The sequence below is a fragment of the Chiloscyllium plagiosum genome, unplaced genomic scaffold (assembly GCF_037043375.1).
Source record: "Chiloscyllium plagiosum isolate Xiang-an unplaced genomic scaffold, Cpla_swu_hap1 HiC_scaffold_43, whole genome shotgun sequence".
NCBI classification, from domain to species: Eukaryota; Metazoa; Chordata; class Chondrichthyes; order Orectolobiformes; family Hemiscylliidae; genus Chiloscyllium; species Chiloscyllium plagiosum.
Genome location: NW_028270181.1, coordinates 21,784,469 through 21,810,929, shown reverse-complemented (window position 1 = coordinate 21,810,929; position 26,461 = coordinate 21,784,469). Strand labels below are relative to the sequence as shown.

General features: G+C 40.9%; 1 protein-coding gene across 1 annotated transcript in view; it reads left to right on the top strand.

Moving 5' to 3' along the window:
* The window catches only part of mapk8a (mitogen-activated protein kinase 8a), a 120,370-nt gene that overhangs the window by 63,176 nt on the left and 30,733 nt on the right, over nt 1-26,461 (top strand). Inside the window, exons 2-5 of the mRNA XM_087982346.1 lie at nt 9,844-10,021; nt 16,668-16,797; nt 21,214-21,272; nt 24,514-24,652. Of these exons, the coding sequence (XP_087838472.1) occupies nt 9,900-10,021; nt 16,668-16,797; nt 21,214-21,272; nt 24,514-24,652 (450 nt within the window). The 5' untranslated portion in view covers nt 9,844-9,899. The remainder of the gene's footprint in view (nt 1-9,843; nt 10,022-16,667; nt 16,798-21,213; nt 21,273-24,513; nt 24,653-26,461) is intronic.

The window sequence follows — 26,461 nt, the reverse complement described above, 5'->3', positions numbered from 1 at the left end:
TGAACTTCTTTGCACAACTTTGAATTGCAGCTAGAAAAGTGTCAATTATTTATCATTCTTTGATTACACTGTAACTTGAGCTTCTTATGCACTTTATGCCCATGTACGATTGTGTAATTGATGCTGTCCATGTAGCACCCTTGGTCCTGAAGGAATGCCATCTCGTTTTGTTTTACTGTATCAGTTGTATATAGTAGAAATGAAAAGCTACAGTACTCAATGCCACTGGACTACCTCACTGTAGTTACTCATATCTTGCTTGCTTTGAGTTTGGCCTGTGTTAACTCAAAGCAAAGGGAAATTCCCTGAGAATATGTTCTACCACTGCAATCTCAATCTTGGTTCTTCCCCTACAGTGCAGCTTTCCATCTTTCTTTCTTTCTCAAAACCAACCATGATGATGCCATGTTGTGGTTGTCTCTTATTTTCCCCAAATAGCTAGCTTGTTTTCCTGCAAGGGGTGCACATCTCTAACAGGCGCCAGGTTTCTATACAAGCCCCACCTGACTTTTATTGATAACATTCTGATATACTTTTATTATACAATTATGAACCATTTAACTGATATACATACAGCTGGACAACCACCTGGTGAGGGAGCAGCACCCAAAAGCAAGTGTGTCCAACTTAACCTGTTTGACTATAACCAGTCTAAGACCAGCATCTCCAAATCATTCCTTTATCCTCAATTTAAAACCGACCTTTCTATATTTTAATGTGGAGTCTATCAGTTGGCCCCTGTTTAAACTTTACATCCTAACCTAGGCCCATTTCCCTTTCAAGCTACATATTTGGAGGGAGTGGCCTCCATTCTTTGATCCTGAACACTGCTTCCAGTTTTATTTCTGGTGCTTCAGCAGCTAGATACCTTCTACAGTATTACCAAGGCACTTCTACAATTACTGTAATTATCTTCAAGCTTGACTTTCCTCAAATTCTTCTGTTTTAACATTTGATCTCCTTTGTACACCATATATTTTAATCCTAGAATCCCTACAGTGTGAAAGAAGGCCATTCAGCCTATCAAGTTCACACTGACCCTCCAAAGAGCGTCCCACCCAGACCCACCCCCTAACTATATCTATGTGATCCTCATTCCCCATGGTTAATCTGCCCAGCCTGCACATTCTTGGATACTGTAAGCAATAGTCTGCACATCTTTGGAATGTCGGAAGAAACTCCGCACAGCTGGTCACCCGTGGTTGGAATCGAACCTGGGTCCCTGGCGCCATGAGGCAGCAGTGCTAACCACTCAGCCACCTTGCTGCCCTAAGATGGAAGTCGCAACATGTCTAAGACTTGCTTTCTTTTATCTTATTCCATGGTATGCCTTTACTTGGAAATTGCTCTGGTCTTTTTTCCAGTATATTAGATTATAGAAAAACGTTTTTTTTGACCGTGGATGCAGGGGGTAAATGTTTGTGGAAGTGGTGAACGTTCACGGAGCTACTTTGGTCTGGATGGTGTCCTGCAGCTTGTGTTGTTGAAGCTGCACTTATTCAGGCAAGTGAAGAGTATCCCATCACAGTCCTGTGCAAGCGTGATGGCAGAATTACATTCATGCATCTAAAGGTCCAGTGCTTTGACCTGAGTAGACTACAGAGTCTAGCAGGCGTTGCTGAAGCTGTTCATTATCGGTGAAATCTCTGTTTGAAGGGCACTGCCCTGTTTGAATGTTAAAAACTACATAACACCAGGTTATAGTCCAACAGGTTTAATTGGAAGCACTAGCTTTCGGAGGGCTGCTCCTTCATCAGGACGATAACCTGGTGTTGTGAAATTTTTAACTTTGTACAATAGATAAAGGAAGTTTCTTTTTACATTTGCAAGTAACTGATGAAGATTTCCACTCATTAATGAGAAACATCGCAATAGAATGTAATCAAGCACAGCAAACCAACAGTAGTGATGGCAACAGGAATCGAGTACAGTGCTGTCTTAGCTGAGTGTAAATTGCAGTAACTAACAAGTAGGCATAACCTTGAATGGTCATGTTTTGTGCAGTCGCTTGGGTTTAGAGCAGCTGCTTAATGTTTTGCTCAGTTCATTAACTGCTTAAATATAAATGTCAATCTCATTTTATTGTCCATAAGCTGTTTTAATTGCTGTAACAAACCAATAGAGGTCATTCAGTAATTTGCTGAGATCTGTTTCATGATGTGGAGTTTGGAGATCTATTTTATTAAATGACTATACTAATATCCTACATAAAAGTAATTTACATTTTCTCCTTGACATCTGTGTTATACCATGGTCAAACATTAGGAAGATGAATAGACTGGGAAAGGACAGCAGTTGAAAGGAGATTCTGGAATATGATTTCTTCCGATTTTTTTTTTTCCCCAACAATCGGGATTGCTAATATATTTGTTGTCTCTCTCTTACATCATGGAATATCTCATTAAAACAGTAGGATTTATTTGTCAATAATTTGTAGTCATCTGCATGCTGTGTTATGGGCCTGGCTTGATGACTTATAGGTTAGTGATTGGATCAGGTCATGGATGGAGTTAAAATTTTATAATAATTTTCATTTGACGCTTGCAAATTTAATTAAAAAAAAATAATTTTGGCATTTTTCTGGACAAGCTTAAGTTTCAATGTGTAATCATTTAAAAATTGTGATGTCAAAATTAGGTATGAATAGCTCTTCCACATGTGGATAAAGACGTGCACATGGATATTCTTAACTGGTCTTTTATTCTATATTGTAATTCATTCAGGTAGCAAAGCCTTGCATGTTGGATTAATACTGTTCAAATGACAGTGAGGTACTGTTCAAATGGGCTGTTATTGTAAATGATGCAGCTGCTGCTGAAAGCATATAATTTTGCAGTTCCCTCACAGTCACTGATGCCCAATTAAAATAGCTAACATGAGAGTATTCTGCATTCTGGCTAGAAAATACCTTACACTATTATCGAAGACTACAAAATGGGACTACTTGCATACCAAGCAGGTGAAGCAGTATAAAATATACAGAATAAAGCGATTTCACAGCCAACTGATCAGATATAAGCTCTGCAGACCTGCTAAGTCCAGTCATGAATAGCATTGGACAATTGAACAGCTCACTGGAGGGAGCTCTACAAATGTCTCCATCCTTGATGATAGCGGAGCCCAGCACATCAGTGCAAAAGATGAGGTTTAAACATTTGCATTGGTCGTCGCCGTGAGGTTCCTAATGTAGAGAAACAGGAGGCTGACAGAACACAGCAGGCCAGGCAGCATCAGGAGTTAGAGAAGTCTACGGACAATCAATCTCAACTGCCTCCTGAAACCCCCAATGTTGTAGCCAATTTGATTTCCTCCGTGCCCTATCGAGAAATATCTGACGGCACTGGATTTTGCAAAGGCAATATAGATTCTAACCACATTCTGGAAGTAGTAAGGAGGATTTGTGCTCCATTCCTTGATGCTAAGTCAAGCTGGCAATATTAAAAAATCTGTATGTCCTCTTCCCAAAAATGTAGACACATCCAACCTGGTCAGTTACTGTCCCGTCAGTCTACTCTCGGCCATCAGTGAAGTGATGGAATGTGTCATTGACAGCACTGTCAAGTGGCACTTGCACACTAATAACCTGATCACTGATGCTAGTGTTTGGGTTCCACACGGCCCGTTTGGACTCTGACCTTATCACAGCCTTGGAGTAAACGTGGACAAGAACAGTGAACTCGAGGGAAGTGAGTATGACTGCTTTTGACTTCAAGATAATATTTGACTAACAATGGCATCAAGGAGCCCTGGCAAAACTGGAATAATTGAAAATCAATGGAAAAACACTCCACTATTGTCAGTAATATATACCATCTACAATGGACACTGTGACAACTCACCAAGACTCCTTGAGACATCACTTTCTAAACTGGTGACCGTTAGCATCTAGAAGGACAATACATAGGAGTACCACCACCCTCAACACCCTGACTTGAAATTATATTGCCATTCCTTCACTGTTGGGTCAAAATCCTGAAACTCCCTCCCTAACTGCACTGACCATGTACCTACACAACACAGACCTTCTTGAGGGTCATTACAGATGGGCATTAAGTGCTGGCCTTGCCAACATCCTGTGAATGAATTAATAAAAACTGACTAACTAAATCAAGGGAACTCTGTGGTCTTTTTAGTTCTGTTTGTCTTGCTGGACTTTAGAAAAAGGTTTTGCGTAAAATCAACTGGTTATAAGTGAGCTTTGATCAGCTGATTGCAATGCACACCTGAAATTCCGCAGATATATTTGAACTTTTCTTTTTGATTTATTATCCCAGGCAAAATTGTCTGACAAAAATGACATGTACAGAATGAACTGGAAAGTGTGCACTGAAGACATGAGCCAGAAAATAAGCTGAGAGGCATTAGAGGGGATTTACATTGCAAACAGTCCCAGTCTCTCTCCAAGCAAAATGGTTATCCCTGAAAAGGTTTTCAATCTGATTTATAAGAGAAAAAGGTACGTGACCTGGATCACAATCTCTGAGACCTGAGCTTCCCCTTTGAAATGGAAATTGTGCAGAAGGTGTAGATGGTGGTGCAACTGCAAGGTTTAATTATACGGTGATGGTTATCTACATGGGATTGACAGAAGATCAATCTGCCTCCTGTGGGTGATCATAAAGAGGTGTGGTTCAGCCCAAACGCAAGTGCACAGTATGAATTCCATTCTTGTCAAATTCCTAAGTGAAAGCTTCCGTTCATTTGCACTTTTGACTTGGCAGTCTTGCTTTATTTTGCGTTGCATCAGAACCCTATTAAAGGAGAATGAGTAAATTGGTTTGTGATGGAGATATTAATCAAAGGGGATTCTGCAAAAAGGAAACATCTTCCCATTCAGGTTTAATATCTACTCTCCTTGAATGTTCAGATTTGTCAAAAAAAGTTCTTCTTAAATCTGTGCTGGCTATTTCCTATTATAGGAATGTTTCTCCATCTTCCCCATTGGAGCTGGTGTTTATAACTCTCTGTAGAGTGTGTATTGCTGGAAAAGCACAGCAGGAAGAAGGGCTCTGGCCCGAAACGTTGATTTTCCTGCTCCTCAGATGCTGCCTGACCTGCTGTGCTTTCCCAGCAACACACACTCAACTCTGATCTCCAGCATCTGCAGACCTCACTGTCTCCCTTTATATCTCTGTAGCCTGCAGGCCCGACGTGGCACCTGAATCCTAGCAATAGGCCCTCAAAGCTCACACCAACTTAGCCTTCAGTTCTGTTTGCTTTTATTTTGTCATGTTACAGTAAGGTGAGGAGGGATGACCGCTCTCGCTTTTTAAAAAATATCCCCTCTTGTCAGTCGGAACAAAAAAAAAGGAATTTTAAAAATTAAGCACGCAGCTATCACTTTGTTAAATGTAATGAAATCGATAAGGAAGGAGAACCAATTCCAAGGGTTTCTGCAAAGAGAAAATGGTGTTTTATTGCCTGGAAAGAAATTTTAATGAATTAAACAAACACACTAACTTGGGTACGAAGCATTCCCATCACTGCCCCCCCCCCCAACTTGTTTATACCTCATGCAGGTAAAATGAAGCCGAGGACAGTTACAGCTTAGTTATTTTTCATCTTTGAGTTGAGTGTGAAACACAAGTCCTTCCTGCTATCCTGTTTATTTGAATTTGCAGATACTCTTGATGTCTTGTGGAATTATCCAAGCTTTTGTCATTGGTGCTGTTTGATGGAGGTGTATGTGTGAAAGAGAAAGAAAAGAGCTTTCAGTATCCCTGCTCTTTTCAGTTCATGCTGCTTTCTCTGTTTTTCTGTTCAGAAGTACTGAAATCTGGTGTTTGTATAACCCCAGTCTAGCTCTGTTGTCTTTTCCAAACTGAATACTCTGTAGGTAACTTTCGTCTTCGACATACGAAGTTACGCAAGTGTGAGAGAAATGAGAGTTGCAGATTTCTTCACCTTTTGAGTTTTGGTGCTTTAAAGTGGTAATTTGAGCTGGCTGTTTGGCTTTTATATATTCTGAATTGCTTCAGCTTTTCAAGTGATCACAGCAGCATTTTAGGTCAGAAGGGCTGTCTTTTAAACGAGGCGTGGAGATACCAGTGTTGGACTGAGATGGACAAAGTTTAAAAAATCAACAGGTTATAATCCAACAAATTTATTTGGAAGCACTAGCTTTTGGAGCACTGCTCCTTCGTCAGGGGTAGCTAGTGGGGCAGGATCGCAGGACACAGAATCTATAGTGTAATATGATCCTGTCCCACTAGCTACCTGTGGAAGGAGAACACTCGGAAAGCTTGTACTTCCAAATAAACCTGTTGGACTAACCTGCAGTTCTGGTCTCCAAATTTGAGAAAGGACATTCTGGCTGTTGAGGGAGTGCAGGGAATTCACGAGGCCAATTCCCGGAATGGCGGGACTATCATACGTTGAAAGATTGGAGCGACTGGGCTTGTATACACTTGAATTTAGAAGGATGAGAGGGGATCTGATTGAGACGTAAAAAATTGTTAATGGATTGGACACTCTAGAGGCAGGAAGCATGTTTCCGCTGATAGGTGAGTCCCGAACCAGTGGACACAGTTTAAAAATAAGGGGCAGGCCATTTAGAACAGAGTTGAGGGGAAACCTCTTCACCCAGAGAGTAGTGGATGTATGGAATGCTCTGCCCCAGAAGGCAGTAGAGGCCAAGTCTCTGGATACTTTCAAGAAACAGATGGATAGAGCTCTTAGAGATAGTGGAATCAAGGGTTATGGGGATAAGGCAGGAACAGGATACTGCTTGTGGATGATCAGCCATGATCATAATGAATAATAGTGCTGGCTTGAAGGGCCGAATGGCGTACTCCTGCACCTATGGTCTATTGTTGTGTGATTTTTAAAAAACTTGTAAACACAAACATTTTTATGTTGTAACAAAACTGAAAGAACTGTGGATGCTGGAAATCCGAAACAAAAGCAGAAATTACTGGAAAATCTCGGAGGCATGTAGCATCCATGGAGAGAAACCAGAACCAACATTTCGGATTCCGTGATCTTGCTTCTGCAGAAGAATCACCACAGATTCAGCTGGGCCTGCTGAGCTTTTCCAGCAATTTCTTTCTGTTATAGATTGTAATGGTTGGTTTGTCCTCTGTGAGCCTTCCCTACCTGGAAAGGGATAAAAGTCTCTTAGTTGCACCGACGCGATTTATACAAAAGTAGCCAGCCAGGTTCCACACTCTTGGCATTCTATGATTGAGTTATTTCATTAATTGGCTGTACAATGTGAGTGTTTCTCTCCTGAGATCCATGAGATTTTGAAGCAGTTGGAAGTGCACCTGGTGATATGAGGATTATGCATTGTTTTAATTCCAACAAATGCTTTTACGCATGAGACCATTCCTTTTAACAGTTATGTCGGTACCTACAAGTATTCCTGATGAAGGGCTTTGGCCCAAAATGTCGATTTTACTGCTCGTCGGATGCTGCCTGAACTGTTGTGCTTTTCCAGCACCACTCTAATCTAGACTCTGGTTTCCAGCATCTGCAGTCATTGCTTTTACCTACAAGTATTTCAAAGCAAGGAGCATGCAAGTTTTGTGGGAGTTATAGAGTTGCCTCGATTTTCAGTTGCTTTATCAAAACTCTGGATCAAAGTTTAAAAATATAGAGACACTCCTTTAAAACAGTTTGTTTTCTGAGGGCTGAGAGACTTCCTCAAAAGATAGTGGATGCAGAATCTTACAATGATTTTAAGACTGAGGTAAATGGATTTTTGATGACCAAGGGGTTGAAAGATTTATCAGGGTTTTGCAGGAATGTCGAGTTGAGGTTTGAATCGAATCAGGTCTTGCACTTTGGACAAAAGAACACAGGCAAGGACTATTTTATAAAAGGTGAGAAAATTCATAAAGCCGAAGTACAAAGGGATCTGGGAGTGCTAGTGCAGGATTCTGTAAAGGTTGACTTGCAGGTTGAGTCCATGGTTAAGAAAGCGAATGTAATGTTGTCATTTATCTCGAGGGTTGGAATGTAAAAGCAGTGATGTGCTACTGAGACTTTATAAAGCTCTGGTTAGGCCCCATTTAGAATACTGTGTCCAGTTTTGGGTCCCACACCTCCAGGAAGGACATACTGGCACTGGAGCGTGTCCATTGGAGATTCACACTGATGATCCCTGGAATGGTAGGCCTAACACACGATGAATGGCTGGGATTGTATTCATTAGAGTTTAGAAGGTTGAGGGGAGATCTAATAGAAGCTTACAAGAGAATGCTTGGCTTAGAAAGGGTTGACACCTGGGAAATTGTTTCAGTCAGGCAGGGATACTATGACCCGTGGGCACAGGCTTAGAATTAGAGGGGGTCAATTTAGTTCAGCAATGAGAGACATTTCTTCAGCCAGAGAGTGGTGGGCCTGTGGAATGCACTGCCAAGGAGCGCAGTGGTGGCTGAGACGTTGGGTGTCTTCAAGAGATTGATAAATCCTTAATCTCACAAGGAATTAAGGGATAAGGGGAAAGTGCGGGTAAGTGGTGCTGAAATGCCCATCAGCCATGATTGAATGGTGGAGTGGACTTGATGGGCCGACTGGTCTTTCTTCCACTCCTATTTCTTATGGTCTTATAGGTGTGATCTTATTGAATGGCCTACTCCTGTCCCTTGTATATGTCAGCAGCTGACTAACCTCTGTATGCTTATGTAGTTTATTCAGTTTTTTAAAATGTAAATTAATCAGATCACTTTATTCATAGTGAAGATTATTCACCATCATTCAGCTTGTTTGTAAAATTGATGTTGCTTTATGTGGAATAGAGTCCTAGAGATGTATAACACGGAAACAGACCCTTCGGTCGAACTTGTCTATGCCAATCAGATATTCTAACCTAATCTGGTCCCATTTGCCAGCAGCCGGCCCATATTCCTTCAAACCCTTCCTATTCATGTACCCATCCAGATGTTTTAAATGCTGTAATTGTGGCAGCTTATTCAATTCATGTATCACCCTCTGCATATAAAAGTTGCCCCTCAAGTCCCTTTTTAATATATTTCCCCTCTCACCCTAAACCTATGCCCTCTAGTTCTGGACTCCCCGACCCCAGGGAAAAGACCTTGTCTATTTACCATATCCAAGCCCCTCTTGATTTTATAAACCTCTATAACGTCACCCCTCAGCCTCTGACGCTCCAGGGAAAACAGCCCCAGCCTGTTCAGCCTCTCCCTATAGCTCAAGTCCTCCAATCCTGGCAACATCCTTGTAAATCTTTTCGGTACTCTTTCAAGTGTCACAACATCTTTCCGATAGGAAGGAGACCAGAATTGCATGCAATGTTCCAGCAGTGGCCTAACCAATGTCCTGTACAGCCACAGTGTGACCTCCCAACTCCGGTACTCAGTGCTCTGACCAATAAAGGAAAGCATACCAAATACCTTCTACACTATCGTATCCACCTGCAACTCTACTTTCAAGGAACTAAGAGACCTTGGAGTGCTGGTTCATTGTTGCTTAATAACACCCTGCAACACTTTCAGATTCTTTGACCAGCCCTGGTCTGCTGTGAAGTTTCTGGACTTTGTGGTTTACGCTGCGGATTTAATCAAGAGCTGATGATTTGAAAAAGACAGAAAAAATTACTGTTTCCTATTCAAAGTTTTTAAACTTGCAACCAGCTGGCAATTGTCTAGTACAAGAGTGTTTTCAAAAGTAGCATAGCTCTTTACATTACAAGCCTAAAGAAACTTTAATATTTCAGAAGTGCTCCAAAGCTTTCTGATATCAGCAGTAAATACTGTAAATTTGCCTTAGGGTTTGCAAGCAGTCCATATCAACTGTGATATTTGATCAATTATAATTATTTTTCTCACTTCAAACATTTTGCATATACTTTTAAGCATTTTCTTGTTTTAAATCCTGCAGGTTGAGGAGGGAAGCAGTTGTACGTGAATGCATATTGTCAAACCAATTCCAACAACATGAACAGAAACAAACGTGACATCCAATTCTACAGCGTAGAGGTGGGGGATTCAACGTTCACAGTGCTGAAGCGCTATCAGAACTTGAAACCCATCGGTTCGGGAGCACAGGGAATTGTTTGGTGAGTTAGCAGTTTTGACATCTACATTCAAACACAGCAAGGCCAAAACAGTTGCATTCTGGATAGTGTAGCTGTAGTCTTTAATACAAATCTGTATATCGACCGTTTGCTTAATGTGATTATGCATTTTCTCTTTTTATAAATTGATGATTCTTTATTTCTTCTTTCAACCAATGGTATCTTGCTCTTGCTGTGCTCTACACCTGTAACCAAAAGGAAAAAAATTCAGCTTAGAAATGATGCAGCCAGTATTGTATTTAATGCAGATCTCTAAAACAGCAGCAACTTCATAGGCATGCAGCATGAAAACAGAACCTTCAGTCTGACCAGTCCAAGCCGACAATGTTTCCAAACTAAACTAGTCCCACTTGCCTGCGTTTGGCCCATATCCCTCCAAATCTTTCCTATTCATGAACTTATCCAAATCTCTTTTAAATGTTGCAACTACACTTACATCCACCACTTTCTCTGGCAGTTCATTCTACACATGGACCACTGTAAAAATGTTTCCCCATCATGTCCTTTTTAAAATCTTTCACTTCTCACCTTAAATATGCTCCCAAGTTTTAAACTCCTGCCCTCGGGAAAAGACCCTTGTCATTCGCCTTATCTATGCCCTTCATGATGTTATAAACCTCTGTGGCCACCTCTCGGCCTCCTGCCCTTCAGTGAACAAAAAAAAGGTCCTAGCCTTTCCAGTTTATTTTTAATAACTAAAGCCCTCCATTCCAGGCAACATGCTGATAAGTCTGTTCTGAACCACTCCAGTTTAATAATATCTTTCCTATAGGAGTGTAACCAGAACTGCACACAGCACTCCAGAACATGCCTCACTGATGTCCTGTACAATCTCAACATGACATCCACTCCTATACTCAAAGCAATGAAGGCAAATGTGCTCCGTGTCACCTTCATCACCCTGTCTACCTGTCACACAAACTTCAAAGATTTACATACCTGAACCCCTAGGGAGCAAACAGAGAAGAAGACTATCCAATGAAGTACAACTGTTATTACTTAGGTTTATGCTTTTCTTAACTGATGTTCCCACATCACAGCAACAATAAGTTGTCACTTTAATGATAGTAAATTACCTAAGCTTTCTACCAATAAAGACACTTTTGATGCCACATTATAAAGGGTATTAGGCGAGATGACCAAAAGCTTGATTAAAGGAAGTAGGCCTTAATGGAAATCTTAAATTTAAAATTAATCTTAAAATTAGGGCAGCTCAGTGATTAGCACTGCTGCCTCACAGCACTGGGGACCCAGGTTCAATTCCAGCCTTGGGAAACTGTCTGTGTGGAGTTTGCACATTCTCCCTGTGTCTGCGTGGGTTTCCTCCCACAGTCCAAAGATGTGCAGGTCAGGTGAATTGGCTATTCTAAATTTCCCATAGCATTAGGTACATTAGTCAGAGGGAAATGGGTCTGGGTGGGTTACTCTTCGGAGGGTCAGTGCGGACTTGTTGGGCTGAAGGGTCTGTTTCCACACTGTAGTGAATCTAACCTAATCTAAATAAGGGAGAATGGTGAGGAAATTGTTTAGGGAGAGATTTTCAAAGCTCAGAGCCGATGCATTTGAAAGCATGGCCCTTGTAGAACAATTAAAACCAGATCAGCAAGAAACGAGAGTCATATGAAAACAGTCTTGGCTTGTTGGGATGGAGGAGGTCACAGAGATATTGAGAGGGGTTTGGCCATAAGCAAGCAATGACTAAGATTTGACATTGTCAGGTGGCTGTAGTGATTGGAACCAGGTGGACCTCATTGACTGAGGTGCTTGATTGGGGTTGTTAACTTGGGCCAATCAGGAAATCCTGGGTGACTAAGATGAACAGGGGATTTAAAAGATTGGTGCACTTTGTGTCTTTCACTGTGTCTCACACCTGCGAAAAAAAAAAAAAATTAACAAGGAATTGCTGGGGATAAAATAAGCACTACCGCATTTAGGTAGTAGTGTGGGGATTAAAAGAAAAAAAAAAGAAATGAACAGGGGATTAAAAATAAGCACTACCGCACTTAGGTGGTAGTGTGGGGGTTAATATATAAAAAAAGATAAAAGGGTTTGCTGCCCAACTGCTTGTTCTATAAAAAAAAATGAACAGGGGATTGGTGGTAGTGTGGGGGAGAAAAAAAAATTAAACAGAAGTGTTCCAACTCTATTTTGATTTCGTCCCTACCCTCCAATTAGAAAAAAAAATGAACAGGGGATTGAGAATCCCCTCAGTTCAGGGGGACTGATTCCTATCTTCCTGGATATAGCCTGTGTACTGTGCGCAAGTGAATAAAGGATAGTTTGGTGATGGGGTATATGTCTGTGCCATTGTTTCACTGACTAACTAATGAAGATCAGTAAGCTTGTGTGATCTGGGAATGAGATTTGGCTTGAACTGAGAAACAGACAGGAGAGTTTGGGATGAGCATAAGGTTGGACCTTGGGAAGCTGAGCAAGTGAGTTTGAACTAGTCAGGGATGAAGGTGTCAGCAGCAGATAAGATAGAGTTGAAGCTTAAAGATGTAATGGTTGTGAAAGGCAGCAGTATTAGTGCAGATCTGTGGTTAGAAACTCATCTCTGCGTGAATACCAAGCAACAGTTCTATTGCAAAGACGAGGAAAACCTAGCTCTAGTTTTTACTGTTGGTTGAAGATGCCTTGGAATTTTAGCCTCAAATATGTGATGTTGGATTGTTTATATTTTAGCAGTTGTTGATGAGGTCATGTATTCTCCAGCAATGTCATCTTACACTTAAATGTGGTTTAATGTCAAAGAAATTCTCCCCTTCATATTAAAGTGGCACTCTGTGTATTTTAAAGGACTTGGGAGTAATTTTAATAATCAAAAGATACCTGAAACTACTGGAAAATAGCTTGAAAAGCTAGTATCAGTCTTACAAATGTCGTAAAATGCTGCATAGTAAACACTCTGCATTTACTGAGTGATTCTGGAAAAGTTGATATTGTGGTGACAAGGAACAATTTTTTTTTAGATTAGATTACTTAGTGTGGAAACAGGCCTTTGGCCCAACAAGTCCACACCGACCCTCCGAAAAGCAACCCACACAGACCCATTCCCCTACATTTACCCCTTCACCTAACACTACGGGCAATTTAGCATGGTCAATTCCCCTAACCTGCACATTTTTGGACTGTAGGAGGAAACCGGCGCACCCAGAGGGAACCCACACAGACACTGCGAGACTGTGCAAACTTCGCACAGGCAGTTGCCTGAGGCGGGAATTGAACCTGGGTCTCTGGCGCTGTGAGGCAGCAGTGCTAGCCACTGTGTCGCCCAAATTTGTTCAACAGCATTTATCATGCCAGCTGAACTCTACTCTTCAATCGTAAAAACTGAAAATGCGAGAGAAACGCCAGTCTGGCATCAACGCTGGAGAGTGAATCGGATTTAATGTGATTCTTCAGAATATAGAGTTAATCTTGATCTAATTTATTGGACTTTGAAGAAGTCGTGTGTTGAGGATATCCTATCCTTAGCTTCTAGAATGCATTTTATTAGGTACACATCAAATATTATTGTAAGCATGAGGGTTGTGGTTTATTTTGGCAATATGGACATTGAAGGAAGATTTCCCAGCTCTCAGGAAATTGGATGTAAATGGATCGTGTTCTGGTTGGAACAATCTAATCCATTGAATGTCACAGGGGTCAATGTTGGGGACACACTATATTACAATTTGTTAATTTATACATTTTGGATGAAGTGGTGGAAGGTATGGTTGTTAAATTTGCTGATGACAAATTGAACAACTTATTCCCCAACAAAATAAATAGGAAAGCAAGTTTTGAAGGTCTAAAAAAAGTTTGCAAAGAGATATACGTTGGTTAAGTGAGTGGACAAAGATCTGGCAAGTAGAATATCATGTCAGGAAAATATAAATTTTCCAGTTTGGCAGGAAAAATGTTTAGAAGAAAGCCTACTTAAATTGAAAGAGACTGCAGAGTTTTGATATACTGAGGGATCCGTCTGCCCTGCTGCTTGCGTCATGAAAGGTTATATGCAAGTACTACAAATAATCGGGGCAGACTTGATTTGAATTTTTCATTACAAGGTTAATTCAATACAATGGAGTTTGCAATCAAGTTGTGTAGAGTATTGGTGAAACTATATAACTGGAGGATATTGTGCAGTGTGAGTCTCCATATTTAACTGAGGATGTGAGTGCAATAGAAGCAGTTCAAAGAAGATTTATCAGAATGTAATATGTAGAAGGAGGGAGGTTGCTTAATGAGGAAAAAGTTGAACAAACCCAGGTTGGTATCCACTGCAGTTTAGAAGAGTACAAGTTAATTGAAACATTGGATTGCTTCCAGAACGAGCTGTCACTGTTTCAAAATAAGGTGTTGTTGATTTAAATCCGAAATGGGATGAAATCTTTTGATGATGGGGGGAGTCTTTGGAACTCTCTTCCTGAAAAGATGGTGAAAGCAGAATCTTTGAATTTGTTTAAGGTAGTTATGGATAGACACTTGAAAAGCAGAGGTGAATGTTTATTGAATTTGGGTGTAAATACCTTGTAGGGCTACATACCCTACTTCCCAATTTGTTTATATAATCAATTGTATCTAAGAGAACAAGGTCCAAGATATTTTTGTGCCTCTTTCAGAATGGTGTAACTATGAATGTAATGTAGACAGTATAACTACCTACAGTGCCTCCTACGCTCACTGTAGGAAATAGACAAACATGGGGTAAAACCAGAAGGTGATTGAGAAAGCCAGCCAGTCTGGCAGTCATAGAGATGTACAGCATAGAAACAGACTCTTCGGTCCAACTTGTCCATGCCGACCAGATATCCCAACTCGATCTAATCCCACTTGCCAGCACCTGGCCCACATCCCTCAACCCTTCCTATTAATATACCCATCCAGGTGCCTTTTAACTGTTACAATTGTACTAGCCTCCACTTCCTCTGGCAGCTCATTCCATACACGTACCACCCTCTGGGTGAAAAAGTTGCCTGTTAGCTCTCTTTTTATACCTTCCCTTCTTAGCCTAAATGCGCTCCTCCCATCCCAGTGAAGAGATTTTGTCTATTTATCCTATCCATGCCTCTCATGATTTTAGAAATCTCTATAAGGTCACCCTTCAGCCTCCAACACTCCAAGGAAAACAGCCCTAGCCTATTCAACCTCTCCCTATAGCTCAAATCCTCCAACCTTGGGAACATCCTTGTAAATCTTTTCTGAACCCTTTTAAGCTTCACAACGTCTTTCCAATAGGAAGGAGACCAGAATTGCACACAATATTCCAACAGTGGCCTAACCAATGTCCTGTACAGCTGCAATGTGACCTCCCAACCCCTGTACTCACTACTCTGATCTATAAAGGTAAGCATACTGAACGCCTTCTTCACTATCCTACATACCTGCAACTCCACTTTCAAGGAGCTATGAACCTGCACTCCAAGGTCTCTTTGTTCAGCAACACTCCCTAGGACCTTACCATTAAGTGCATAAGTCCTACTAAGATTTGCTTTCCCAAAATGCAGCACCTCACATTTATCTGATTTAAACTCCATCTGCCACTTGTCGGCCCATCTGGTCAAGATCCAATTTTATTCGAAGGTAACCTTCTTCGCTGTACATACACCTCCAATTTTAGTGTCGTCTGCAAATTTACTAACTGTACCTTTTATGCTCACATCCAAATCATGTATATAAATGGTGAAAAGTAGTGGACCCAGCACCGATTCTTGCGGTACTCCACTGATCACAGGCCTCCAGTCTGAATATCAACCCTCCACCACCACCCTCTGTCTTCTACCTTTGAGCCAGTTCTGTATCCAAATGGCTAGTTCTCCCTGTTTTCCATTCCATCTAATCTTGCTAACCAGTCTCTCATGGGGAACCTTGTCGAACACCTTACTGAAGTCCATATAGATCACATCTATCACTGCCATCAGATCTGGAGAGAGAGTTGATCATTCAAGTGCAAGTGACCCTTCTTCGCAAATGATGTCTTCTGAGCTGCAGAATGTCTCCAGCACTTGTCTTTTTCTGATCTCTCGCACCTACAGTAGTTTATTTGAGTGTTTAAAACACACTGGATAGCTATTCAGATGAGCTTCTAAGAAGCTGAATAATTAGCAGGTGATTTTCAGTATCCAAATGTGGATTTGTACTATCCCAATAGATAAGCTATTATTAGCAGTACCTGGGAGGTGGTTGGTTGCTCCCCTGGCCAAGGTCCTAAATTTAAAAAAAATGACAATTGCAGACTCATCTTATGAGAGATTCCTTTGTAAAGAATGGCCAGGCCTTTCAAATGCACATGCTATTCTTTAAAGCATTGAACCAAAACACGCAAATTGATCTGATTTAAATTATGATGAAACAGTCCCCAGATCAAATCTGAAAGGTATAATTGTGTCCAAATACAGTAAGAACAGCTGGTAGCTATTCTAGTATATCATGATTGGGAAAGTTGTATCTGAAGAGCTATTTTTAAGTGTAAAGTGGCATTTTTATTCTCTTTTATAGTGGTTACTTTTGATATTCTTTTTATCTGTTAGTACACCAATATATTCAAGTTGGTACATCACATTGTTTGACAATTTATAGATTTGAGTGTTTTGGTGTTGTCACTTCTGATGTACTCTTCCTTGACATGTGTTTCCTTTTACAGCGCAGCCTATGATGCGGTTCTGGACAGGAATGTAGCTATCAAGAAACTCAGCCGACCATTTCAGAACCAAACTCATGCAAAAAGGGCTTACAGAGAATTAGTCCTCATGAAGTGTGTCAACCATAAAAATGTAAGCAGCTATGAGATGTCATTTTATCTTGTAACTCGTTGCCCGGTAGATCCTGTAATTCCAACTTCTCGGAACAACAAAACAAAACTTCGTAAAAACAGATTCTGCAAATCTGAAACGGAAACAGAAATTCCTGAAAAAGCTTAGCAGGTCTGACAACATCTGTAGAGAGAAAGCAGAGCTAACGTTTCAGGTTCAGAGACCCTTCATCCAAAATTCTGATTTCTCTCCACGGGTATTGCCAAACAATGTTAAGGTTTAGATTAGATTCTCTACAGTGTGGAAACAGGCCCTTCGGCCCAACAAGTCCACACCGACCCTCCGAAGAGTAACCCACCCAGACCGATTTTCCTCTGACTAATGCATCTAACAGTACGGACAATTTAGCATGGCCAATTCACCTGACCTGCACATCTTTGTGACTGTGGGAGGAAACCGGAGCACCTGGAGGAAACCCACGCACATACAGCGAGAACGTGCAAACTCCACCCAGTCATCCGAGGCTGGAATCAAACCTGGGACCCTGGTGCTGTGAGGCAGTAGTGCTAACCACTGAGCCACTGTGCCGCCCCTCCATGGGTGTTGCCAAAAAATGTTATGATTTGCTTTTGGTTTATTTCAAGATTTCTTGAACACTTTACCACAGTCTTTTGACTATGCAAATGGAAGATGTTGAAACATGAAGTGATTTTAATTTGGGGTTATTTTTGCTGAGTAAATCATAATCTTGGTAACGCTCTTTCAATTCCTTCCCAGTAGCATCATTGGTGGATTTTGTCTTTGGCAACGAATTCAATGAACCAATCTTAATTTTTAAGTTGCTTTCCTTTCTAAAGAAAACAGATTTCCTTGCATGGCTACAAAACATTGGCAAGTTGATTTTGCAACCCAAATTTTGCAATATTTTTCTCATCAATATGCTTATTCATGTGACACCTACATTTTAGGATAGAAGTCAATGATTGGTAAACTTCCATCTGCTGATCAATTCAGCAAAAGATCAGAATATCTACTTGTGTTATACTACTTGCCTATTCTTGCCAAGTAAACTGATCATGTCATGTCTGAACATTTTAACTCGTGACTTAAGTAGCAATTAAATGTTTCAGTGACCAATAAGGGATTGGGACCTAGATGCAAATTGTTGGAATCTGCACAATCTCCAATTTTCTGTGTTAAATCATCAAATTGTCTTGCACCTTCTGGATTAGTAAAATGCAATTTCAGTGCTGATGTTAGCTTTGAGCCCTGATGCAGGTAGAAATTAATTCAATGCCAGAAAGCATACTATTCCTTCATGGTAAATTTTCAACTTATTACATTTCACTTTTTTGGCCTGAAATCTCCCAATATTTAGGAATTTCCAGAGGGATGCTTTAAGGAAAATAGGGCAATGAGTCTTCATATGGGCCTTTTGGAAATTTCTTTCCTCTGCCATTGAACATGAGGCTTCTTAATGCAAACAACAGAACAAAATGGCTTCTAGGAGACGCAAATGGACAATTCTGCTTAAAGCTACATAAAATTGGCTTTTAATCTTGCTAAAGCTGCATAATTGACTAACCACAGTCTGTCTCAACAAAGATAAGCAAACAATGCTTCCTTTACAGCATAGAAATAACTCTACTAGATAAGACATTACTGGCCGTTCTAGCTGACCTTAAAGTGCAGGAGCAAAGACTCTGTTCGTGAGATAAGAATGACTTGAGTGTTGGAAAACAGAGTTGGTTCCCAAGAAATATCATTGGGCTGAGTTGCTGTCAATAAATCTATTTCATTAATTGATTGGTAATTGTCTGAATGTACTTAGAGTGGTACAGACCATAATCTTAAAGGAAAGTATAAAAACGTCTTTGTTTTAAGCTATGTGCGCAGCTCCTCTGAGGAACATGGAAGTGTTGAACCTCTGTGTTTCTGGACGATCTGTGCTCAGCCGTATGAGAAATAACGTGTGAAGACTTAAAGGACCAGACCGATTGCGAGTGTTTATTGACCGATCACGGAACAGCGATTCTTCCCACTCCCTCCACCCCTCCCCGGTGTCCAGATCTTCATAAGTACCAATTCTAGGCTGCATCAAAGCTCGCTCTTAAATTTCTTAAATTCAATTAGCACTGTTCAGTGAATTCATTTCCTTGCTAATCTTTGACCCTCTTATTCTTTCAGTGTTCATTCACTGAGCATGGCCATTAATGGCAAGACTTATTAGGCATCCCTAAATATCCTGTGACTGTGTTGTGCTTCTGCAAATGTGCACCAAGCTAGACCACTTTAATTGAAAATTAAGTGAGCCACATTGATATAGGACTGGAGCCACCTGAGGTCCATGCGAAGTGAGGGTAGTTTCCTTTGCCAAGGGGGATTAGGGAATCAGTTGTATTTTTACAGTAATTCTGATACCAACATTTTGTTTCCAGCTTTCATTTTGACCTGATTTGAAAATCTTACTGCCACGATGTGGTTGAGGTTATGATTTCTTGTTTGTTACCAGGCCTCTAGGTTGTTGATCCAGTAACACAGCTGTTATGTTACCATACCCTACATGCTGCTTCTATGTTACTGTGCAATGTTCCTTTAACAGTAGAGCTAGCATGGGGAGATTGCCCAGCCTATGTAACTGACCTGAACCAGAAAAACTGACCAAGGTCATACAGGAGCAGAAGTTCTGTCTCAATGTCCTCCTGGTAGAAGGAGGAACATTCAGACACTTGGATATCAACTTGGATTCTTTTCTGAAGCTAAATATTCTCATTCACCCCATATTTCAGTACTCCATAATCTGTTTGAACTCCAAATATTTTGAGGAAAAACAAGATTGAAATCAATACTTTATGTTTAAAGTTATCTTTTAAATCTAGTGGTGGAAATTTGTGCCGTGCAAAGTAATGCTGAATTAAATGTCATCTTAGGGAGTGTTTTTCCTCAAATAGCAGTGTAAAGGTAATGTTTGAAATCTAATTGTAATTAATAAAAAGCCAAAATTCACTGTGCAGTAAGACTTGGAGAAGAGCGGTCAAAAAATTTCATCTGATATTCTGAAGCAGCATACATAACTGCACAACTTCCTACTAACTGGGGGCTTCTCATGAAAAATTAGTCAAATTTGCTTTTTTTTTTCTGGAACAGACTGGAGGTGAATCCTCCATAAGTTTGATTAGATACAAAACATACCTCAACACGAGGAAGCATCTGTTATACATGAGCTCATATTTGAAATAAAACTGGAAATTACAGAGCATCTCTTATTGTGCAAGGTGCAAATGGTTACAAAAAAATGTACAACTAAGAGAAGTCACTTTCTAATATGCATCCCAGTGGTATACCCACTAAATCTAAATGAAAATCAGCATGCAATTTTTTTTTTTAAATGTCCTGAAGGAAGACAGATTAACTTTTTCTATAACCCACCTTGAATGTGTATTTCCCCCACTGGGTTTGAAGTTTTTGGGGTGTTTCTAATTATTCAGGGCCGCACCTCAGTGACCATCATTTTAAGTTAAGAATAGACCATAATGCCAAACAGTATTTAGTTGTACATGGTTCATGGACCCGATTCTGTCCTTGCTTGATTTTATTTTTAATCTGACAGAGGTCATGGGCTGTGTCTGTGTGAACAATCTCTGTCCTCCTTTTGAATTTCCTACATGGGAAAGCTGAGGCCTAAAAAAATCACATCGCTAAATTAATACAGATCAGGCATTGAACATAAGAACAGCATATCTGTTATGGTTAGTACTGTAGCAGGTATCTTTTTTTCACAGGATCATTAATCACCGTTTTAATTATCATTGATTCTACAGGTAGACAATAGAAGTGACACATCAGACATGAATCATATATTTCTCATGTTATGAATGTATACTCCCACCTGCTTCTGAAATAAATGTGTCTGCTATTGTTAATCATCTTTTTAAAGCAGCAAAAGGAAGCTGCATGAAGCTTTTTGGTCTCTACTGGATCAAAGTCCGGTTTGAGCCATTAACATAGATCTTTTTCAGCCCCTAAGCCTTGGACAACTTTTGCATCTGACGGTCCTGCTGTGAACTCCCAAATCACCAAAACCAAAAGTACGGGAAAGTGAACAGTTTGTTTTTCCTGGTTACTTTCCCGTGCCTTTTCTTTCGTATGGATGAGCTTCCTGATCAAGCATGGCTCTCCCTCTTCTTCAACCATCTTTATTGGAATGAATGTTTCTATCCAATTAATGTGTTAATTTGAGAAATGCAAATGTATTTTACGTGATATTTTCTGTGTGACAGTTTTGCTAATTGCAATTAGCAATTAAAATTTAATGCCTTCAGCAATGAAATTTAATAACACGCCTCATTGTTATAGCCCATGAAACAGCAATAGACTTTGAATTACCACAGACTAAATGTTTGCCGCATTAACAACGTGGTATTCAATCACTTTCAGATAATTGGCTTGCTGAATGTATTTACGCCACAAAAATCACTTGAGGAATTTCAAGATGTGTGAGTATTTTGTATGCCATTTTAAAGGGAAAATCCTGTGTTGCATTGCTCTCTGAACATCCCAACGTTAACCTGATGAAACGACCATACTTGCATGCCAGATAGCATAAGCAGCTCGTCATAGGACCAAATGGTTTCATAGCCAGTGGATCAGATCACCATTAAATTGTGAATGGTGGTGGACAATTAAACAGCTTACTAGAGGAGGAGTCTCCTCAAATATTCTCCTCCAGGTGGGAGTCTAACGTATCAATGCAAATGACGAGGCATTTATTGTATCTGCAACAACTTTATTTGCCAGAAGTGCTCAGTGCATGATCCACCTTGGACTCCTTTACAGGTCTTTAACATCACAGCTGTTAGTCTTCAGTCACTTCAGCTCACTTTCCTGATCAAGAAACGTATTCAAATATAGGCCCTGACAACATTCTGGCAATCGTGCCCAATACTTATGCTCCAGACTTTGCCATATCCCTCGGTAAGCTGTTCTGGTGCAGTTGCAACACTGGCATCTACTTGGAAATGTGGAAAATTGACCACTGTCCTGTACGCAGGACAAATCCAGCCCATCTGATTTTTGCACCCTCTGTCTACTTCCAGTTGTCAGTAAAGTGATGAAAAGGGACAATGGCTTGGCAATAACCTGTTCGTTGATGGGATTCTGCCAGGGCTGCTCAGCTCCTGACTTCATTAAGCTTTGGCTCAACTATGGACAAAAGAATTGATTTCCAGTGGGGAGGTGAGGATCGCTGATGATGACATTGAGGCCACATTTAGAGTCAGATATACAGCACGGAAATAGACTCTTCGGTCCAACTTGTCCATGCTGACCAGATATCCCAACCTGATCTATTCCCATTTGCCAGCACTTGGCCTATATCCATGTCAACCCTTCCTATTGATGTACCCATCCAGATCCCTTTTAAATGTTGTAATTGTCCCAGCCTGCACCACTTCCTCTGGCAACTTATTCTACACACGCACTGCCCTCTGAGAAAAGATTGCCTCTTAGATCCCTTTTCTTTCTTTTCCCCCCTCCCCCTGAACCTATGTCCTCTAGTTCTGGACTCCCCCCCCCCCCCCCCCCCCCCCCCCCCCTAGGGAAAAGACCTTGTCTATTTACCCTATCCATGCCCCTCATGATTTAATAAACCTCTATAAGGTCACCCCCTCAGCTTCCAACGCTCCAAGGAAAACAGCTGCAGCCTACTCAGCCTCTCCAGATAGCTCCAACCCTGGCAATATTCTAGTAAATCTTTTCTGAACTCTTTTTCAAGTTTCTCAATTTGCAATAGGTAGGAGACCAGAATTGCACACACTTTTCCAAAAATGGCCTAACCAATGTTCTGTACAGCTGCAACATGACCTCCCAAGTCCTGTACTCAATGCACTAGCCAATAAATGACAATAATTGACTGTGTGTGTCTGATGCCAGTCAGGGGAAACTGTGCTGGCTGGAGTAACCCTTGCACAAAGGAAGGTTTTTTGGGGGTTGTTGGTCAGTCACCTCAACTCCAGAACCTAAATGCAGGCATTTCTTGGGGTCGTGTCCTAGGCTGAGCCACCTTCAGTCACTTCTTCAATGACTGTCTCTCCATAAGGTCATTTTATTGCACTCGTGCTGAACATTGTGCAATCGTCATTTGCAACTTTTCAGGTAATGAAGCAGCTTACGTTCAAATGCAAAAAGACCAGGTATCACAAAGCTAGTCCCTTTCTTTTCTGAAAGCTGTTCCATGGCTCGAGGATACCCTGTCCTTGACTTTATTCAGAGGGGTAATAAACCAGGCCAGGCTCTGATCAGTCTGGTTTGGTACAGAGAAGAAAAGGATTTTGTTTATATGTAAACAAATAAGACTTCAGGCCAAAGTGGTCATATTTTAGAACAGACCTGTCTAATGAAGGGGGAGTGGTCAGCTCTAGCTGAGCTGAGCAGTTTTAGTTCAGTCTTGAACTGGTTGGAAGTTCAACAGGGAGCTGTGTGGAAACTGTCTTTTCTGTCCTTCAACCTGTAAACATGTATTCCATTTATACCAGTTTTTAAAGGGAGTTTGCTTATTAGGACTGTTGTGTATATTCAGAACAGCATAATTAAGTCTAGTTAGAGAGGTTGAGTTCTGTAGGGTTCTTTATTCTGTTCATTGTGTTTCATTGCGTAATTTTGTGAACAAATGTCTTTTTTTTTAAATCTAGAATTCAACCTGGCTAACTTAATCCAGGTCATTTTCACTGTACGCTTACTGAAACAAATTGCAAAATTATCGTTTGAGCTGCCTGCTTAAGAATGTTTTGGGTGGTCTGGTTTATTCCATAACACTGGGCAGCTTCCAGGTATGGGTTAATAAGTGGCCAATAGTACACTCCCCATACATGTGCCATCTCCGAGTGATTTTAACCAACGCCCTTTAACAATCACTTGTTTACCTTTGAAATCCCCACTATTGACATCCTGGGGGTTATCATTGACCAGAAACTGAACTGGACTGGCCATAAAATTACTGTAGCTACAAGATCAAGTCAGAGACTAGGCATCCTGCAGCGATTAATTCAACATCCGACTCTGTCCAAAGTCCACTACCTAGAAGGCATAAGGCAGTAGTGTGATACCTGGATGAGTGCAGCTCAACAATTGGCAAAAGCTTTCCACCAGCTGGGGCAAAGCAGCCCGCTTGATTCGAACTTGTAATAGAGTTAGGGTTAAACATTCACCCCCTTCGCTACTGATGGTCAGTAGCAGCAGTGTGTGCTATCTACAAGATGAACTGAGAAATTCACAACACCTTCCAAATCCATGTCATTCTAGATGGACATGGTCAAAGGCAGCAGCTACATGGGACCACCACCACCACCTGAAATCTTCCCTCCAAGCCAGTCACCATCCTGACTTGGAAATATATCGCTGCTCCTTCAGTGTCACTGGGTCAAAGTCCTGGACTTCCGTCCCTCCGTAATGGCACAGTGGGTGTCCTTAACACCAAATGGGCAAGAGCAGTTCAAGAATACAGCCCTCCACCATCTCCCCAAGGGCACTTAGGGATGAGCAATAATTGGTGCCCCAATAAGTGACATCCACATCTCAGGAATTAATGCATAAAAAAGTGTTTTTGCTCGTTAGGCTATGCAGGTGGCAATAACTTAATATTAAATAAAGCAAAATGTTCAAGTTTTCTGATGCATTTTTTTTTGCCAATCCATGCATAATTGTGTTTGTTTCTTCCCATGAATAACACATTGCTCACAGTTATATAGTGATGGAGCTCATGGATGCCAATCTGTGTCAGGTGATTCAGATGGAGCTGGACCACGAGCGAATGTCCTATCTACTTTATCAGATGCTTTGTGGCATCAAGCATCTTCATTCAGCTGGCATCATACACCGGGTTAGTCATGCTTATTGTTTAACTAGCTTTCTAAATGTTGCTTAATGCTAAATTTTAAGTTCGCCGCTTAAGCTCACCCGAAAAGCTGTCATTGACAAAATAACTGTGGATGTTATTTGGCTGCGGTAAAGCATGTTGTGAAGGCATGTTGCTAATATTGCAAAGCCAATGGATTGCCAATATTTTCCCACTCTCTCCCTTCCCTGGGCTAGGTGGAGCAGGGGTGGTACATATAGGAGGGATGGATGATGTATTTTGACACCTAAAAGTCGTTTGGTGCTGCAGTTTTGAGTTATTTGCCAATAATGTTGCAAGAACTAGAGGATCACGTCATAGCTGCTCTCCTCATAAAGAAGTCTTGCCATTAAGAATGTCAATCAAACAGGAGAGAAAAATAAAGATGTCTGATAAATAAATGGCTTTTATATAGATCATGGTGTTGCCCACTGCAGGTTTATTGGAATGCAGACCTGCAGAATAAATTGATTTCCACTTTTTCTTTCAAGACAAAGTGTTCAGTGCCCAGAAGTTGAATTGAAATATGACTCCAGTTTTCAAACCATAAAACCATTGTGAAGTTAAAGAAAGAGGCTTGTCAGCCCATCATGTCTATGCCAGCTGCTCATTTCAATCCCACTTAGTCCATAACTTTGCAGGTTATAGTGCTCCCAGTGCAGATCCACATTGCTTTTAAATGGGGGCTTCACCTAAACCACCAAACCAGGTGAGCAATTCCAGACAGTCGCTATGTCTCATGTACTCTTCCCTATAGTTATCATTAAATCTATTTCCCCCCCCCCCCCCCCAAAAAACAAACACAACTCAGTAAGGGAAACAGGTTTTCGCTGTCTATTCTAACCAAGTTGCTTATTACTTTGTACTTCTGAATTAAGTTACCCCTCAGTCTCCTTTTCTCAGGAAAACAACCCGAGTCTCCCCAATCTTTGCCCACTTCTACAATTTTCAAATCATGGAAAAAGTCCAGTAAATCTTCTGTGAATCTCTCCTAGAATGGCTATAACCTTCCTGAAATGTGGTGACCAGACTGGTGTATAGAATTCCAGCTTTGGTCTAATCAGTATATTTTACAGGACCAGCATTGCATCTTTGTGCTTGTATTATATCTCCCCTGATAATAGAAAGCATCCCATGTGTGGCTATTTACCACCTTATCTATGATCTTGGTGCATTTCGAGACCTGTGGACGAGCACTCAAAGTCTGTCATCTTTTCTACACCTCTGAATATCCTTCTGTTTATTGTATATATCGTTGCTCTGTTTGCCCTCCCCAAGTGCATAACCTCTCCTGTCCAGATTGAATTTTACTTGACACTCAACCAAACCACTGCCTGTCTGCAGTCAACAGCCATCCTCTTCATGATCAACCACCCAGCCAATTTTGCTGTCCTCTGCAAATTTCCCAGTCATTTTGCCCACATTACATCAAAATCTTTAATGAACCTGCCAGCAACAGGCGACTCCAAACTGAGCCCTATGGAACATCACTGGAAGCCGCTTTCCATTTGCAAAAACATCCATCAACTGCTGCCCTTTGTTTCCTGCCATTGAACCAATATTTGATCCAACTTGCCACATTTCCCTGTTTCCCAGGAGCTTTATTTCTTTCTTAACAGTTTGTCAAATGCCTTACCAATATCCATTATACTCTACGCATCAATATACCCTATAATTTGTTCAAGGTGAGGGCCAAGGAGTTTCAGAGGATGTGAGGAAATTTTTTTGAAAATATAAAAACCCAGAGGGTGGAGACGGTCTGAAATGCGCTGCCCTGGAGGGTGATAGAGTCAA